General features: G+C 30.9%; 1 protein-coding gene and 1 pseudogene across 2 annotated transcripts; both read left to right on the top strand.

The window, feature by feature from the left end:
* The first annotated feature begins 5938 nt into the window (after positions 1–5938).
* LOC145105047 (two pore calcium channel protein 1B-like) lies at positions 5939–12854 on the top strand (annotated as a pseudogene). The gene is made up of 23 exons (XR_013707215.1): positions 5939–6079; positions 6187–6294; positions 6483–6578; positions 6668–6798; positions 6955–7015; positions 7112–7278; positions 7824–7930; positions 8204–8281; positions 8363–8424; positions 8522–8594; positions 8756–8821; positions 8921–9061; positions 9436–9493; positions 9625–9732; positions 9846–9909; positions 10084–10252; positions 10371–10435; positions 10645–10735; positions 11200–11286; positions 11598–11681; positions 12012–12043; positions 12401–12493; positions 12591–12854. The product of XR_013707215.1 is annotated as a two pore calcium channel protein 1B-like (transcript).
* A 1990-nt stretch (positions 12855–14844) lies between these two features.
* Positions 14845–20506, top strand: SWI2 (switch 2). The gene is made up of 8 exons (XM_079044271.1): positions 14845–15352; positions 15851–15957; positions 16252–17179; positions 17303–17550; positions 18541–18667; positions 18821–19096; positions 19195–19411; positions 19998–20506. The coding sequence occupies exons 1-8, from the start codon at positions 14945–14947 to the stop codon at positions 20324–20326; spliced, it is 2640 nt and encodes an 879-aa protein (XP_078900397.1). The 5' UTR covers positions 14845–14944; the 3' UTR covers positions 20327–20506.
* The last annotated feature ends 400 nt before the right edge of the window (positions 20507–20906 follow it).

Below are 20906 nucleotides of genomic sequence, written 5' to 3'. Positions count from 1 at the left end.
AACATGGTAGTGAAAACATTTTGACTCCTCTTGGATTTGGTGACTTTTAAATCTTAATGCTAGTTAATTTTCATTAATTACATGCTCCATGGAAATTATGACTTTAACTAAGAAAATGTGTTATGAGCTTCTCTAACCATTGTATTAACTAAGAAAAGTTTAGGTGATCTCAAGCTTCTTAGATTGCTATAGCCAAATTAGTATCCATTAAACCCATTGCACCACAGAATTATGATGATTAGTCAAATAGTTGAACTTGCGATTTATCCCGATATTAGAACGTTTTATTTTTATAGATTTTGTATTTTTCTATTTTTGTTAATTTTGTAAAATAGTTTTTATCGCATTTAACATTTTGAACCCCCCCCCCCCCCCATATAATTTTATATTTTTATTTTGTAGAAACTGAATGCATAGATTTGATTCGAACCAATCCCTGTGGATTCGATCCCTATTACCGCTACTACAATTCATTTTTGTATGTCGTCGTATTTAAGGTTTTTTTTATTTGGTAGTCTCGACACCCACCAGTGAGCCATCACCATGTCGTGGTCAACCAAAACTCAAGAATTGTTTATAAAAATTTTACCTTAGAGAAACCGAATGTTACAAACACTCGTGTATTTATGACTCTTACCGCAACATGAGGTATTAGTTATCCGATTATCGATGACGACGTGCGTCAACTAAGGAAGAAAAATTCAATCATGATACACACAACTCATAAATGTTATTGAACACGCTTATGGTGTTTTGAATGTGAGATTCCCAATCCTAAAGCAAATGAATCCTTTTCTTTTTTTCAGTGCAAAGAGACATAGTCATTGTTTGTTTTGCAGTCCATAAATTTATAAGGAAATGCAATATTCATGATGAATTATTTATGACGTCTAGGGAGAACATCGATCAAGCATAAGGGGGGGAGAGTGATGGAGAAAACGTACACGATATGGAATGGGGTTCACAAGGCAGGAAATACATGACTAGTTTGCATAACCATATTGCGAATCAGTTGGTGTCAGATACTTCAAATTAAATTTGTAAGATTTTATTTGGATTTCAGTATGATTTCATAGATTTAAAAATATCTGTGTTTGATTTGGATTTGTGTTTAATTTTAATTTATGTTCAATTTGGATTTTGTATGGTGTTTATATATTATTTTTATAATTATTTAACAAATTGGTTTGATTATTTTATAAACAAACACTTGAATTCATTAAAAATAAAATAGAAGAGTAAAATAATTATTTTTATAATTCAACACAACTATATATAGAGGTTCCAACTAGACACCATGTTAAAAATTTAAATTTAGACCACTTAATTAGATTTTAAAAATTCAAATCTTAGATCACCCTTGTGCCCTAAGAGTAGGGATGTTATTCGGGTCGGAACTGGATCGAACTGACCCGGACCCGAAAACCAAATAATGGTGATTGCATGAACCGAAAACCGAACCGATTAACCAATACAGGTTCGGGTATTAATCGATTCGGTTCGGTTATTACCCGAATAACCGAATAATATGTACAAGATGATTAAGGACCTAATATAACTGAAAAAAACCCGAACAAACCATATTATGATTTTATAACCCGAATAACCCGAATAATAAAATAACAATGTGCTTTTATACATCAACATAAAACATTCAAAGACTAACATAACACAACAACACATTGAAAGAATAACATTTACATTGTAGATTAACATAATGAGAATTAATTTCATACTTGAGTTTCTTGAGTTAGAGCCCAATTTTCCATGACTAGACAAAGTAGGAATTTGTGAATCCTTAGAGACAATAGGAATGGTTGATTTTTGAATGTTTGAAACAAGAGGAAGGATCTACGGGAGTGATTTCGAATTTGGAACTAGATGAGAAGATTGGTCGATTTTGAAACGATGAGAACAAGCGTAGGGTTTTTTTTCTGTTATGAATGACGAGGACAAAAGTGTGAATCATGATTTTGATTTATGTCGATCAGAGAAAAGGGAGGAGGAATGCTTATTCGGGTTGGGTATTTAGAACCGAATAAGCTCTTATTTGGGTAACCTGAACCGAATAACCTGAGAACCGAATAAGCATAATATAGATACCCGAAACCCGAATCGAATTGCTTATTCAGACTTAATTCGGTTCGGTTCGGGTTTTCAGGCCGAATCCTCATCCCTACATAAGAGGGTGTTTGGGATTACTTTTGAAATGACTTTTGACTTTCAACTTTTTTAAAAAGTCAAAAAGATGTTTGGGAGATACAAAAGTTATTTTCAAAATAACTTTTGTTATTGAAGAAAAATGTGAGGTTTCAAAAGTTAGGAAAGTGTGATTTTTGTGACTTTTAGCATTTTAAAGCTAAATTACACTCAAAAGTCAAGAAATGCAACCCAAACACTTTTTAAAAATAACTTTCGCCTTTTTCCTCCTCAAAAATTAAACTAAAAAGAACTTTTAAGTTCAAAAAGTAATCCCAAACACCCCCTAAATAAATAGTAGAAACGAAGGTCAAGTTCACAGTATATATATATATATATATATATATATATATATATATATATATATATATATATATATATATATATATATATATATATATATATATATATATATATATATATATATATATATATACTCGCGCGTTGCGCAAAATACTACAATATATTTGAAATTTTTACAAATATATGTTTTTTAAATATATCAATGACATTGTTATTAGCTTTTATATAATAAATCTTATAATAAGTTGGTATAAACATTGTTTGTTTTAAATTATATGATAATGTAGATATCTTTTAAAATTGTATAATCCTAAGTATCTTAATAACGTCTACCTGCAGCTTACTTATGAATAAAATTAAATATAATATATGATTTAATGATATTTATAGTTGTTGTTATGATTAATTAATTTTAAAAAGTTTATTTGCTTAAGATTTTAATTTCTACCATTGTAATTATTTAAAACATCAAACATTGTTTTTGTTTTTAAAGACAACAATATAATTTTTATATATAATTTTACTTTTAACTATTGTTGTTGTAAGTTATTTAAAATAACGTATTTCGAAACTCTTAATTATTTTAATTTGGTTTCTGAAATTTAATGTTTTTAAAATTTATTTGATGAATATTGTTAGTTTCTATGATTGTAGTTATTTTAAATAAAAAACATTGTTTTTGTTTTTAATGAAAATATTATAGTTTTTTTATATAATATTACTTTTTACTATTCTTATTATAACTTATTTTTAAGCTATTTATTTGAAAATTATTAATGATTATAAGGAATAGTTTCATGGTTTTTTTTTTGTTAATTTAGGATTATAATTTAGGTTTAACATTATAATTTATAATCTTTAACTATTTATAAAACAGTCTCTCGATTTTTTTCATGTTTAATTGAAATTTTTATTTAAGTTAATTGTTTAATATTATATTGAAATTAATAATTTAACTATTTTGCATCAACTTATAAATTATACAAATATTGTGACTTTAAAATGCTAATTGCTCACATATAACAACATATTTAAACTAATAAGTTAACTATAGCATGTTAAAAAGTTAAAGTCATGATTTTATAAATATAAATATAATATGAGATTTTAATATTGTAGTTTAGTCAATCATTTGAATGACTTCTACCGGCGAGTTACACATGAATAAAATTAAATATAATATATGGTTTAATGTTATTTATAATGGTTGTTATTGTTAATTAATTTTTTAAAATTTATTTGCTTAACGTTTTAATTTCTATCATTATAATTTTTTAAAACACCAAACATTGTCTTTTTATTTTAAAGGTAACAATATAATCATTTATATAGAGTTATCTTTAACTATTGTTATTGTAAGTTATTTTAAGCTATTTATTTGAAAACTTTTAACGATTATAAAAATATCTTTAGGAAATATTTTAGTTAAATTGAGATTAGAATTAAGTTTTTGCATCTATCACTACAATTTATCACTTTTAACTATTTACAAAATATTCTTTGGTTTTTTAAGTGGAACTGAAATTTATATCTAAGTTGATACTGCAATGTTATATTTAAATTAATAATTTAAATATTTTGTCCAAACTGTTCAAAAGTTGTAGCTTTAAACTGATAATGGTTTACATACAACAACATTTTAAATCTAATAAATTAAGTATAATATATTAAAAGTTAAAGACATAACTTTATAAGTAGAAGTAAATATATTATTTTAAAATTGAAATTTAGTTGATTTATGATTACACTTTAGGTTTGATATTTATTTAACTTTATTAACAAACTTATAATCATTATTAAAAAGACACTACAATTTAACACTTTAACTATTTACAAAATATTTTTTGGGTTGTTTAAGTTAAACTAAAATTTATATTTAAGTTGACCCTGTAATGTTATATTTAAATTAATAATTTAAGTATTTTATACAAATTGCTCCAAAATTATATCTTTAAAATGATAATGGTTTACATCTAATACTGTATTAAAACTAATAAATTAAATATAATATGTTAAAAGTTAAAAAAATATAACTTTATCAATAGAAATAAAGATATATTGAAATTTAGTTTATATATGATTACACTTTAGGTTTGATATTTATTTAACTTGCTAACCAATTTATAATTATTGTTAGAAAGAAATTGAAAAGTCATTTGAAATGAATATGATAAAAGAAAAAATATATGGAAGTTTGGAAAGGAAATTGAAAATGTTGTGCTAGTCCCGCCAAAACCACCTATGGGGCAAGTCTTAACGGTGGTCGCAGGTTCTTCGTCTCCAGCATTTCCGTCACTCCTCTGCTCAACCACCGCAGTCCTCCTCTGCTCCGAAGATGCTTCCAAATATATTAACATGATGCTTCGAAACGACGGGGCCACATATGGCAGTTCACTGCCTCCCCTAGTTTCCTTTATCACATCAAAATTTCCTGGTTTGTTTTCTTTTTTCTATCATTCAAGCAATAGTCACAATATCCACCTCCGTACTGGACTTATGCTGACAACCTGATCGTTTTTACCCAATACTCAGCCCCATAATCGATCCCTGTTGCAAGTCTTAGTCGTATACTCATTGCTGCTGTTAATTTAGAGTAGGACTATTCGACTTTGTTATTAATCTGGTGACACTTATTTTGGTGTAGGTTTAGTAATGCGATCTAATAAAATGATATGTTCGGTTTTTGGGGATTTAGTTGAATTGGGTTTTGTAGTTAGGTATGCTTCAGGGTTGTTGAAGAAAAAAAAAAGGATGAACTAAATGAAGAAGACGAGGGGATAAAAATGATATACCAGATGAGGGAAAAAGTTAACTGCGGGCAGTTGACCTCGGAGGAACGAAAAGTTTGAGGTATTCTTATAATATGGACCATAGGATGATTTTTATAATTAAGTCAAAATTTTATCTTAAAATATATATGTATCACATCTAGTGTTATACTTAAAAACTCAAAGAAGTACATAAATGACAGCTTTTATTGTTTGAGTATTTCACCCACTGAGATTCATAATACATGCCAGACCTCTCTCTCTCTCTCTCTCTCTCTCTCATATAAACTAGTTGTATCTATCTATCTATCTCTATTCAATCACGTGGCAGAGGTGCTGTTTCAGAATTTGTTCTATCTGATGGATGCGGCTTTGCATGGAGGAGAAAGTAGTAATCAACAGGGTGTCTCAAGTGACCGGAGAGTTTATCAGAAGGCTGCGCTTCTTGTCCATATTGTAATCATTTTCTTTGGCTTACAACATTTCTTTTTCATCCATAAGAGTGTATTTATACAGAGGAAAAATACAAATACCAAAATTTCATTGATTATAATACCAACATTACATTAATCCTAACCGATACATCACTTTAATCGTGATTGATACTTGCCAAGTGTTGGTTAAATCTACTATTTTTTAAGTTATTAACTGCTGTTTGCTATTTCTAGGCTGAAGATGGAAATGGTTTACCAGAGGAAATCCTCGAGTTACCAAACTCTGAAACTGCAAAGTTGTATTGCATATTCATCCGCTTTAACATTATACGGAAACTTAATTGTTTTGCACTCATAACTTTGAATTTCTTTGAGGTTAGTCATCTTTTCTATAAACGACTTTCTGATTATCTTAAGTTACTGTTGTAGCTTTTTCTATCATGACTATTACTTATTCTTATTACTTTCAAAATCTACAACAGAAACCATTATGGTGTAGCAGTGTTTCCAAAATCTCTTGTGGTAACAGAGACTACTATTATCTTGGGGAGCTTCCATACTTGACTAATGCAGGATCTTTGGCATATAAGGTTTGAGTCCTGTGTATTATGTAGAAACTTATCGATTGGAACCTTATTGTAAAAATATAAAACGTCTCATTCTTTTATTGTTTTCCTGCCTGTATAAAAACCCAAATTTCTCATGTTGTATATAACTATATAACTATATATATGAAGGTAATCTAAATGATTGACAATTGACCTATTATCTTATGCAGGGTGTGACCCTGACAATTCTTGTGGTGCATACTCTGTTTCCTATTTTATATAAAGGAGGTCAGCTCTATTGGAGAAGCCATGTTAATAAGCTGAAGGTACACGATTGAAATTGCTAAAAATCCTGCACATGAAATTGCTATATGAAGTTTATTATCTGATTATATTCAACTGAGTGTGTTTTCAGGCAATTGCACTGTTAATTCTGGCTGCTGATTTAATAGTTGATATCCTCAATCTCTCTCCAGTGGCCATATATTCTTTTCCATTGAGGATTGCACCTTTTTTTAGGGTTGTTTTCTTTATCTTGAGCATCAGGTATGGCATGAATACATACAAAACAGTCCAATATGATATTAACTGTATCCCAAGTGAGTGACACAAGAATCAATATTAATGGCAACAATGAGAAAATTAACAGGATGACTATGTTATGTGGTGAGGCTAATTTCTTTTTTATTTATCTTGACTTAGGGATTTACAAGACAGCCTCATCATATTGGCTGGAATGCTTGGCACATATCTCAATGTTATGGTTTGTATTCCATAACCTTATCATAAATTTATACTTTCACATCACATTACTTGGATCATCATTTATAATTGCTGATAAATTATTTCTTGAATGCAGATTTTGTCACTTTTGTTTCTTCTGATCTCCAGTTGGTTAGCTCAAGTCATCTTTGAAGACACTCAACAGGGAACTACAATCTTTGTTTCTTACCGAGCTACATTGTATCAAATGTTCCTTCTATTTTCCACATCCAACAATCCAGATGTTTGGATTCCAGCCTACAAGTGAGTTGCTTAATGTCCATGAATATAGTCCAGCTTAGGGTCTGCTTCTTTTTTTATTTTTTATTCCCATCAAGTCCAATATGGATAAAGTGGATGAATGGCTAATGATGTCTATCTGGATATAGTGCTGTATACACAGGTCTGTTTCTGTTCTAGACTACATAACCATCTGAATGAGACTAAATGACCATTTTACCCTTACATTCCAATTTTTTCCCGAATTCATCAATTTTAACGTGAGAGGATTGGGAGGAAAAAAAGAACAAATAGGTAAAGGGTTAGTGTCATAACACATTAAGCCATGTTTTTTTTTTGCTTAACCCATTAAGTCAAAAAAGAAAAGTCATATATAGCTATCCAGATTAAGTGTTTAACTCATTAAGCTCATTTAGTCAAAAGAAGCAACCCCTTAGTCTGAAATGCATAAAATAATGTGTATATATATGCAACTATAGCTTTTAAAATGACTTCTTATGTTCTCCATGAGCTTTTACCATATTTTTGTTTCCATCCATAGTAGTAATGTGTCTCCCTCTTCTTTCCAGATCATCAAGATGGTCTTCCCTTTTTTTTTGTTCTTTATGTCCTTCTGGGTGCTTACTTTTTCACAAACTTGATTCTTGCTGTTGTGTATAATGGCTTTAAATCTGAGGTACATCTTTCTTGAATCCTTTATATTTCTTTAATGATTACTTCTGAAAGTCCATCTAATAATTTCAATTCATGTTGATGTTCCAAGTTTCTCCGAGTAAACAACTCATATCTTTGGCCAAATTCACTGAAACTCAGAAATAACTGCTTTAAGTTTATTGAATTTGAATCGTTCCACTCCAGTTCTTTAGGGATTGATATTTTAGTAACTCTGATTATATAATTTTATTTTACCTTAGGATAGAACTTGTTACACATGCCAATTTAACTGCAGCTAGCTAAACAAGTTGGTAAGAAGGACCGAATGAAGACAAGAATATTGGGTAGAGCCTTTAATCTCATTGATGAAAATGTGAGTACAAGTCATTAATGTTGTGAAATTTCCTTCAAGGCAAACATAATCTTCTCATCCAATTCCTTTTTAAATCAACAGGCTGTTGGCACTCTTGATAAGAATCAATGTTTCCAATTGTTTGAAGAACTTAATAAATATAGGTAAGTAATTCTCTTTCTGAAAAATACATATATTACACTTGTGCCCCCCATCTTGAAGCATTCCTATTCAGGGCACTAAAAAGCACCTTTTATACAGGACACTGGCAAAAATATCAAAACAAGACTTTGAGTTGATATTTGATGCACTGGATGACAGCCATGATTCTAAGGTAATTTTTGGTCTATAGCCTCTTGTTGGAATGAATTACTGAAATAATTCTTCTTCCCAATGTTATACATAGAATGGATTCTTATCCCTTTAGTCTTTCTAGCTATTGCATGCAACGAAAATCACTTGGAATTTTTCTTATATGTTTATATTTTCATGTAGATTGATGCATCGGAATTCAATGATCTTTGCAATGCAATTGATATAAAGTTTCAAGAGGAGTAAGTTGCTATTAATGATGCACATTTTTTTTTATCAATTTCATATGGAATAACAAAAAATCTGTATCTAACTCATCTTTTGTTTTGTTGTGCCTTCATTTTGCAGGAACCTTGGTTAAGAAAGTTCCCCTTCTATAATTCTTCCTTCTCTGAAATACTGAGAGACTGTGTAAGAAGTAAAATGTTTGAACGTGTAGTTGTTTTCCTTCTCCTCTTGAATCTGGCTTCTATTATTATCGAAAGGATGGTATGACCTAAATCCTTGATGGCTACTTTTATTTTTTCCCATTACCACATTTTCAATTTTTTCTTTATTGAGGCATTGTACTTTCAAAAATCAATCCAGTTATACGTTATAACATTGTACTTTCAGTTTTTATCTTATTAGAACATTATACTTGGAAAATTTCACCTATTTATAAAATGTAAATCATTTGTATTTGTATGATATTGCAAGTTTTGGGTAGATTTTTCAAAGTACAATGTTGTTGTAATAGAAAGGCTATAGTAAACAAGTCAATGAAACTGTATTGATATTTCTTGCATTTAACCCTATTCTTAATGTGATTGTTGAATCAATTACTTAACTAATGATGTACATTCTGACTCTTTCTTGGACAGCTTGATACAAAAAACAACTCTGGTCAGAAGTTCATGCAGAAGGTGGAGTTGGTGTTTGGTAAAGAAAAACTGATACTTTATATTTGTTTATGTTCACCCATCTTTGTTTAAAATATAATCTTTGGTTTAAACTTTAAAGTAATATACTAATTCATTTAACAGCAGATTGATAATTTCTTTTGCATGCAGGTTGGATATATGTAATCGAGATGGCTTTGAAAGTTTATGCATATGGATTTGAAAACTACTGGAGAAATAGTCAAAATCGATTTGACTTCATTGTCACGTGGTTCATAGGTACATTTCACAATTCCAGTACTAGTTTATGTGATTCTTCCTCTTTCAATGGGCAGAGTGCAGACATATAAAATAAGTAAATGATAACTTTTTCCTTGTATGAATGTTTGCAGTTATTGGAGAAACAATAACATTCATATCTCCAAAGGAGCTAGAGTTCACTTCAAATGGGGAGTGGTAAGGCTGTAATATCTTTTAAGTTTTAATTAATGAGATGCTATACATATATTTCGTTCAAAATTCTGTTGAATTGCAAAATTTATATATCTCTATATTGTTTCCAAATACGCACTTCTAAACATTGCTCCTAAAGGCTAAAGATATTCTTATTTTCCATTGTATTGTTTCCAGGATTCGCTATCTTCTAATTGCAAGGATGATAAGACCGATTAGGCTCATAACACGTGTTCATAGTTTTCATGCCTTTGGTAGTGTATTTTTAACAGTGATCCCAAGTTTGATGCCATACCTGGGCACCATCTTTTGTGTTATGTGCATTTACTGTTCCATGGGTATACAGGTACTTCATATGTGTGTGTGTGTGTGTGTGTGTATATATATATATATATATATATATATATAACTTGCAAAATATATCTGTAATCATTACAACTTAGTCTTTTCCTTATGGTGCCTAGATCTTTGGTGGGAAAGTCAATGCTGGGAACCCAGATGTACCAAGTACAGATCTTGCTGATAACGAGTATCCTACATGAATCATTTGCTACAATGCTTTATTTATTATTCACTATATTTATTATTATGAAGCACCTTTCATCTAATATCTTCTTATACATATAAAATGAATCTAATATTCGGGCTTAGACAATGATATATTGTTAGCTTCTCACGTGCTATTTAATTTCCCACATATGCATGGGTTACTAAGTAAATTTCCCTTGACTCTATCAGTTACTTGTTATTTAATTTTAATGACTACCCAAATGGCATGGTGACCCTTTTCAATTTGCTTGTGATGGGAAACTGGCAAGTTTGGATGCAGGTATGATTGATTTATTTGCAAGTTATATATGTATTGTATACTATCGATGATTAAGATGTTCATAATGCATCAAGTAAAAAAAGAAACAGCATCATTTTCATTTAATAAAAAAACGACATTAAATTTCAGGCTTATTATACTAGGTTTAACCAAAACAATTCTATCAGTATGTTTCTTTTTCTTCCATCAAAATGATGTGTATATGAAGCAAAGACTATTCTTTTTTTACTGAGTGAGAGTAAATGACCATTTTATCCTTTTGTATAGAAGTAATCAAGTCCATTATATGAAAAAGTCAAAAAGAAACAGACGATAAAATTTATCCTTCTTACCTTTGAAAAATGCTCTTTCTCATCATTTATATGAGTATGACCTCAGAGGACATATTAAATTTGCATTTTCAGTTTTTTATTGAGCATAGAAAATATGAAATATTTAGATTGTAATTTATTTAATTACTTCAGGATTATGGGATGTTGACAGGAAGTAGTTGGACCTATGTGTACTTCATCAGCTTTTATCTAATAACAGTTCTACTCATCCTCAACTTGGTGAGTCTTAGTGATTAGTATTCAAGGCACCCACATTTTTATTATTATCAATTTTAATTGCCAAACATATATATATATATATATATATATATATATATATATATATATATATATATATATATATCATATGCACAAAACATCGCTCATAGATCCACCAAATTCCACCTATCTGTTCGGTTCTCAGGGATTACAATGACAGATTATAGCAGAAATAATAATAATAGAACCATGAATCTATTTGCATTTGTTTGGATTTTGGAAAGAAAGAACAGTTTTGCATTATAGCAGAAACTTCTTTTAATCATTTGTAGATCGTGGCATTTGTGTTGGAGGCATTCTTTGCTGAGATAGACCTGGAAGGTTCTGAGCAAGAAGAAGAAGAAGAACATCGGGAGGTTAGTGATGTTCAATTAAATCATATGTTACCATATCAAATTATCAACTTCATTTCCAAGTTCCACTTTCAAAAAGGCTTCTAATTGGTTTGCATCACTAAGCTTTGGTATAATAGCCAGATCCCAGATATAATGTGTTGAAGCTCAAATGGTTGATATGTGTTTAGTATACCACAAATAAATTGCTATTGTAGTTGCATTGATTTTGATTTGAAATAATAAATAATTGTTATTATTTTTATTATTTCTTTTTTGGTGGTAATGAAAATTCATATTCATCTTTACCATCATTACAATATTTAATTATCGTATTTTATAATTTAAATCCAGGAAACTGGAGGGAGGAGACGCTGTGCCATAGGGTAAGTAACTACATAAGCAGCTCATATTTTAGTTGTGAATACATACTCAATACCCATTTCAAATTTTCAATGGTGTAGGAAATAGCAACCCACTTTCATTTATTAATTTACTCTATTATTTCTTCTATTACAATGTTGTACTCTAATTTTATTTCATAATTGTACTTAAAAAAAATACCCAATTATAACATTGTAGTTTATCTAATCAATTGTAACAATGAAACTTGCTTTGTAAATAGATTCTTCAAAGTACAATGTTATAACAAGAAATGAAAGTATAATGTTATAATAAAGAAATCAATGAAAGTACATTGCTATTTTTTGCATTTAACAAAAACTTTGTGATAAATTTGTCAGCACAAAAACACGCAATCGTAGGACTGATATTCTACTTCACCAAATGCTGAGTGCAGAGCTGCATGAAATACAGAGACGTTCTGAACCTTAAATGTATAAATTTCTCTTGGTATATCTATAGAAAATAAATTAATTACTACACCTAATTCATCTTATTCATGCTTTTTGTGTTTCTGATATGTGCTTACAGATGTAAAGGAAAACGATTACACTGATTGCAACAGTTACAATTCCCTACTTTTCTGCTTGAGGCCAATTTCTAATGTTTATATGGAAGTGGATAACAAAAGCCTATCGAGATAGAGAATTTATTTTGGTTTTCTTGCTTCAACATAAAACCCAAATTATTTTGATACTTCTTTTATGTGGACTGGTTTTTTTAACTTGTAGATAGAAACTTTTGATACTACTTATGTGGATTGATATTCTAATAAATTTAATTTATATGTCGTAATTATTACTTGCTACTTCATTTTACATCTTAATCATCTACAATGTTTACTTCTTCATAGTTAGTCATCCTACAACATATCCTCGTATAATCATTACTTTTTGTACTTGATACATTTAAAAAATCAAGCCGTGGAGGACTTTGTAAGATATTAGAATAAAGAGAACTTTCATTTTGCGGGTTACTATTCTCTTTCCTCTTATATAGGGGTGACAAACCGGGCAATCGTGTCGTGTTTTTATCTAACCGGACACGACAAAACAATTTTTTATGTAACATGAACACGACACGAAACGATGTCGTGTTTTTTTAACTAACATGAAAACGAACCAATTAAAAAACAAAAAACACGACAAAGATAACATAAAATAACAATTAGTTTACTTAGTTAATACTTAATCATACATAACACGATAAACACGACAAATAAATGCTAAATCGTGTCAATTTCGTGTCGAATTTTGAACACGAACACGACATTGTGTTTTTTACACTTGACACGAACACGACACGGACATGAATTCAAATTTCAGTTTCATCCTAATTTCGTTTCGTGTCGTGTCATGAATTGACACCCCTACTCATATATGTCTTAAAATTTCTTAGCTTTCAATCATAAGGTCATTGGGTATATACTCCATACGGAGCTTCCGTAACCATGATGTGGCAAGACATTTTACACATGAGCACAACTCAAAATGGGTGCAAACGTGCAATTTGTGGTGTGGAGTGAATCCCTTTATGGAGAGAGAGAGCTCTCTCTCTCTCTCTCTCTCTCTATATATATATATATATATATATATATATATATATACACACACACGTAAACATCACCATCTTGGGTTGTGATGGTGTTGGTGGGGTGGTCTTGTGACGAGGTGGACGCCCCTCCCGTCTTGCATACCGTATGACCTAACATATATCGTGCCCTTTATGGTATATGAACTTCACAAAATAGCCAATACAAATATCTTTATTGCATAAAAGTAAACACCATAGCTTAAACAACTTGGTCTCGCAACTTGAAAACTTGAACTCTTTGTCATATCTCATACATACATGTCTCACTATATGAACCAAGTCCATTAATGCGATAACTTGGTTTAGTTGTGCTTTCAGACTAAAATGACGTACCATGTATTGTATAGAATGAATATAATAAGTCAGTCATATGAGATCACATGAGATCTCTGTATGTAATGGAACATCTTTTGTGTGAGTTACCTGATCTAGTCATCAAAAATTTAATTTCAAAAATATTTTTATAAAAAGAGCATCACTTAAAAGAATCACTTTGCATATGAAAACCTCAGATAGTCAAGTTCTTAACATTTGAAAATATTTAAATTGTTAAAGCATACGAGGGTGTAACAAGATAATCAAGTGGCAATAGTTTAAAGTAAACATTTATAAATTCATCTTAAATTCAAAATAAAGAATCATCTAAATATCCAAGTGATAAATCCATCATTGGTCTTCAACTAAGTCTTTCGACCCGAATACATGTCAAAATCCAAGATTAGGCTTGACAAACCTAATCAGCATTTTCGGAACCAACCTAGGTGTGGTGTTGAATAATGTTAACAACCCAAACCTAAATTAAAACTCCTAAAACCTTTTCTTAACATAAAAAATATTGGTAGCATTTATATTTAGGGACAAGAAGCATTTAAAATATAAGTATTGCCAATTCATCATAACAGGTCAATAATAACAAAACATCACTACTAAAATTGCAATGCATATGCTTCTATTTTCCTGATGTACAAGTCTCTACTCTTATAAAACCCATTTTTTCTGTAAAGGTCATGACAACTCGAAGCAAAAACAAGATATTAGCACTTTTAACTTTTTTTTATCCAACATTTAAAAATATTTATTAACAATAATAATGAATTTTTTTCTCATGTAGTATAAAACTTATAAAACATTTCGTCTGATATGTAAAGTAAAAGGCGGTGTCATTGGATTTCACGAACAATAAAATTAAATCTCAAAACAAAAAGCTAAAGATCAAACTCTCAAACTCTTAAAAACATTCCCTCTAAATTTGAACACCATCTTTATCTTCTCAAGTCATAGTTCTCTCGGTAATGTCGTTAAACAGCTTCAAGGAAATTCTCAAACCCTGTGCATACCAGTCAAAATCACCATCTTCCTCTTCATACTCACAAACCGCGTCGACTCTAAACCCTAGAAAACCACCCAAATCTTCCCTCTCTCAGCAACTGTTACGACTCGAAGATGATTATAGTTTCTTATCCACCTTGCTTCCTACAAAACAATCGAAGGAATTTAGTCAATTTAAGCAACAAGATCCACCGGTCGATGATGTTATCGAAGGAAAATTTGAAGACGAGGAGGAAAAAAATAAAGATTTAGAAAAACAAAATGGGTTTCGGATTGCAAGACCTAAGTTGGAAGCCCCTCAATTTTTTGATCCTACTGGACCTTATGAACCTCTGGTGCTTTCCGAATCCGGCCAAAATCCTGTTGTGCAGGTAAATTATGAAAACCCTTCTAAATTAATGAATTCCACAAGTACGGAAGTACCTATCTTGTGATTTTTTTGCTGTGTTTAATGTTCTATTTATGTTTTTGATTGTTGTATTCTATGTTAAGCTAGAGGGAAAAGTAGGTAATGAAATACTTAAGGGTGTTTGGATGTGCAATTTCAAAGTGATTATTGTTAGTTCAAGAATAGAATCAAATAATCAGTAGTTTAATTTAAAATAAGGGATATATTGGATAACTTTATATTGTTTCTTGAATCAATGGATTGTTGGGTAATATCATATTAATCTTGAGAATCTGTTTTCTTGCCACTAAGATGAGTCAAAAATAGCATCGATATTTGACAGTTGGGAAATTTTAAGTTTTTGCTTAAAGTTGGCCATTTTTGGGTGCTGTTTCCTTAATACTTATTAGGCTTAACTGGACAACACTTAATCTATGGATGAAAGTTTAGGAGATTTATCATCTGACAAACTGTTCTCCAGGTACCTGCTTCCATAAATTGCAGGCTGCTAGAACATCAAAGAAGTGGTGTAAAGTTTTTGTACAACTTATACAAGAAGAACCATGGAGGCATTCTTGGGGATGACATGTGAGTAATCTATAAAAAGATATTTTATAAATAAAGTTGTCATTGATATTTCATGTTTTCTTTAAATGTGTTGCCATACAGGCATAAAAAAATATATGCAACTACATATGTGTATTATTACAACTTTTTTCATCAACTTGCAATCCAATCAAATGATGAAATGAACATGCTTAACTAATACACAATTTGATGAATTTTTTTGGTTGAAAACTTGTTTGATTTCATTTTCCCAACATTTTTCATGGTTTTGCTTTATGATTGGTCAGAGTTAAGTTTCTTTTCCTAACTTATCAGGGGATTAGGGAAAACTATCCAAGCAATTGCATTTCTTTCTGCCATATACAAAAAAGATGAAGATGATGACAACACAACAAATCCAAACAAGAACAAACAAGAAACAAAAGGTCCTGTCCTAATAATCTGTCCATCTTCTGTAATCCAAAACTGGGAAATCGAATTCTCCAAATGGTCAACATTCAAAGTTGCTATATACCATGGTGCCAATCGTGACATAATCTTCAACAAAATCGAATCTCATGGGATTGAAGTACTTATAACAAGTTTCGATACATACAGAATCCATGGAAACATTTTATCCGAATTAAATTGGGAAGTTGTGATAGTCGATGAAGCTCATCGGCTCAAAAACGAAAAATCAAAACTTTATGAAGCCTGTTTATCCATCAAAACCCTAAAAAGATACGGTTTAACAGGAACCATAATGCAAAACAAAATCATGGAATTATTTAATCTATTCGATTGGGTGGTTCCAGGGGGTTTGGGGACCCGTGAACATTTCAGGGATTACTATGATGAGCCTTTGAAACATGGGCAAAGATCAAGTGCTCCTGCAAGATTTGTTAAAATTGCTGAAGAGAGGAAACAACATTTGGTGTCAGTTTTGGGGAAATTTTTGTTGAGAAGAACAAAAGAGGAGACGATTGGACATCTTATGATGGGTAAAGAAGATAATGTTGTGTTTTGTGCTATGAGTGAGGTGCAAAAAAGGGTTTATCAAAGGATGCTGCAATTACCTGATGTTCAATGTCTTATTAATAAGGATCTCCCTTGTAGCTGTGGGAGCCCACTTAAGCAAGTGGAATGTTGTAAAAGAATTGTCCCAAATGGTGTTATTTGGCCTTATCTTCATAAGGATAATCCTGATGGTTGTGATTCGTGCCCTTTTTGTCTTGTTCTTCCTTGCCTCACCAAGCTCCAACAGGTAAAATCTTTTTATTGGATAAATTCATTGAGATTTTATAATAATTGAGCAGCTAAATTGATAAAATGGTGAAACTGTGATGTTGCTTCCTTCACATATTCTAATAAGAGTTGATAATTACAGATAAGCAATCATTTGGAGCTTATTAAACCTAATCCAAGGGATGACTCAGATAAAGTGAAGAAAGACAAGGAATTTGCCTCGGCTGTTTTTGGTACAGATATTGATCTGGTGGGAGGGTATTATCAAAACGAGAGTTTTATGGGTCTAAGTGATGTTCAACATTGTGGGAAGATGAGAGCTTTAGATAATTTGATGACATCTTGGATTGTAAAGGGGGATAAGATTCTTCTCTTTAGTTACTCTGTCAGGTAATTTGATTTATGTTAAAAGCTCAGTTTACTCTTCTACTACATTTCTAATACACAAAATATGAAGGTTTATATGCAGGCAATAGCAACATACTTTCATTTATTTGTGAGATATAGCATTTTACTTTCGTTCCCTTCTATTACAACATTGTACTTCCAGTTTATTTCTTTAAATTGCATTGTACATTGAAAAAAAATCTACCCAATTAGAGCATTTAAAATTGCTTTGTATTTGGATGACATTGTTGTAATTGGTAGATTTTTCAAAGTATAATGCTGTAATAGAAAGAAATGAACGTTAGAATCTGTAACAAACAAATCAGTGAAAGTATTTTGCTGTTGCTTGCATTTAACCCTCTATAATATGAAGAATTTTATGCAAGAATAAAAAACATACCTTCCTTGGTTTGTTTATTATAGCATCTTACTTTCATTTGTTATTATTACAACGTTAAATTCTGAAAAATGTACCCAATTATAGCAATGCCATCCAGAGACAAAGCAATTTTCATTGCTAAAAATAAGGTGGATTCGTCAAAATATAATATCTTGATAAGATAAAAATTGGAAGTAAAATTCTACAAATGAGTAGATTTTTCAAAGTAAGATGCCTTAAAAAGAAAAGAATTGGAAGTACTTTATTGTAACACTGTAACTAAAAATAGGATGCTATAATTCACAAGTAAATGAAAGCATATTGCTATTTGTTGCATTTAGCTAAATTATGGATAAGAGTAATTTATGTCTAGTACTTGGGTAAACATTTTTGTTAGATACTTAGGTATTGTTTGGTATGAAGGAATGGGGAAAGGGATGGAATGGTTCTTTCCCTTGGGATGACAAAAAACTGTTTGCCTTTTCTGATGGAATGGAATTAACCATTCCTGAAGGAATTTGATTCCTTTCGTTTTTATGTAATGTAGCAATGTGAAGATAGATAGATATACATAATACAATCATAAAGGAAAGGATTGTATTGTTGTAATGTAGGATGCTGGATATACTTGAAAAGTTTCTTATACGCAAAGGATACAGTTTTTCAAGGCTTGATGGGTCTACCCCAACTGGCATACGCCAATCTCTAGTTGATCACTTCAATTCAAGTCCAAGCAAACAGGTCGATTCCTGTGCCTTTTTTTTTTTTTTTTTTTCTATCCACAATGGCATTGTTACTTATTATGTTTTTACCAATAGTAACGTTACTTTATCTCTTATGATTCATGGGTGAAAAATAAATTACAAAGTAGAGTGTAAAATGTTGTGATTTCAGGTTTTCCTCATATCGACCCGTGCGGGTGGGCTTGGGCTGAATCTTGTGAGTGCGAACCGTGTGGTTATATTTGACCCGAATTGGAACCCGGCCCATGATCTGCAGGCCCAGGACCGGTCTTTTCGGTTTGGACAGAAGCGGCATGTGGTGGTGTTCCGGATGCTGGCGGCTGGTTCCCTTGAAGAACTTGTTTACACCCGTCAAGTCTACAAACAACAGCTCTCTAATATTGCTGTTTCTGGGAAACTTGAAAAACGTTATTTTGAAGGTGTCCAGGTAGGTTTAATTATATATTATAGGAAACATTTCAATTTCATTCTCTTGAGAATTATCTATCAAAATTCAAACACACCCTTTCTTTTTTTTTGATCTAGGATTGCAAGGAGTTCCAAGGAGAGCTTTTCGGGATCAGCAATTTGTTTCGTGATTTGTCAGACAAACTGTTCACAAGTGAGATCATTCAATCACATGAAAAGCAAGGAACAGATGATACTGAAAAAAAACAAACTTTGTCTGATTTCGGGATGTGTTTTCTTCCTCCACAATCACGGGAAACATTTTCTTTAGAATCCCAAAGCCCTGATATGTTGGGTAAGTTTTTTTTTTCTTTTTTTTTTTTTTAAATCTTTGCTTTATGAATTGCCTTACTAGGCAAATAATTCTGTTATAGAATTCCACTCCTCAACCGCAGGCCTTCTCCCATCACAGGGGTAAAATGGTAAAAATACTTTACGCATTGTGCCTTTTAGGAAAATTGGCTTTTTAAAACTGTCAGGTTAAATAGTTAAAGTAGCTGGATTGATAAAACGACGGAAACTGAAAAGACAATGTAATTTCAGAATTTCACCACTAAACTATTAGTTGTTTAAATTGTTATAATAATAGTGCAGGGGCTAAATCGATTAAAAACAAATAGTTTGCTAGCAAAATCGATAAAGAATGATAGTTCAGTGGCTAAATTAGTAAAATGGTGAAATTACAATGAAAGTAACATGCTATAATGCACAAATAAATGAAAGTACGTTGCTATTTTCTACATATAACAAAGATTTATATTCATCCATATTACTCCCATTTTATCGAAGATTCACATTTTTGGTTACTGTTTGAGTTCATCATAACGAAAATAATAAAATTGGAAGTACAATGTTATATTACTGATAATGTTTTTTTTCAGGTATTGTTTACGCGCATCGTAATGAGGATATCATCAGTCATGGGCGTGGATGCAAAGTGACACAAGAAGTGGGTCCATCCACCGAAATTCCCATTTTGCCCCCGGTCCCTAAGAATAAGAAGAAACCAATTACAATTACAGTTACACATAGTGACAATGAAAATGGAAAAGCTTCACGTAAAATGAAGCAGTATAGGCTGGTTGCCCGGTTTATGGGCATGGAAGTAGTCGAGTTTAGCAAGTGGGTCCTATCAGCAAGTGTTAGTGAGAGAGAATGCGTATTACGAGACTTCAAAAGGCGAAAGGAGAAAATGCCCCTTACACTTTAGGTGAATGAATATAACATACATATTGTACAATGTAAATGTTGTAATCATAGAAGCTATTTAGATTTTCAAAAATACCCCTTGTGTATATTAGCTTTTTACGCAATTTGTTGTGCATCTTTTTGTTATAATAATTTTGTAAATTATACTATTCAACAAATATACCCAAATAAATTATTTGTATATTATCATTTCAAAATAATTGTAATATTGATAAAACAAACATGTTATTAAGTACAAAAAAATATGCTTATAACATATTTAAATAAATATTGCACATTCGTTTATAGAAATATTATACAATGCAAATGTGCATCAATGAAACTTTAACATCAAAATTGGTGCTAATGGATATTATAAGGTCATCAAATTTGGTGTAGGAAATGATGTTTGGATGGAGTTACTTCACACTAAAAACGGTGTTATGTTAATGTCATCAATACTATGTCCTTTGTTTTTTCGTTGATTATTGAAGTTGTTTAGAAATGTTTCAATTTCTTATATTTGGAAGATGAATGATGTATCTGATCTGACCGATGAATGATGTATCTGATCTGACCAATTCCTCTACAAAAAAAAAAAA

Source organism: Lactuca virosa, chromosome 4 (assembly GCF_052849685.1).
Source record: "Lactuca virosa cultivar CGN04683 chromosome 4, Lactuca_virosa_CGN04683_v6, whole genome shotgun sequence".
NCBI classification, from domain to species: Eukaryota; Viridiplantae; Streptophyta; class Magnoliopsida; order Asterales; family Asteraceae; genus Lactuca; species Lactuca virosa.
Note: the sequence above shows the minus strand (reverse complement) of the source record. Positions and strands in the feature narration are given on the sequence as shown.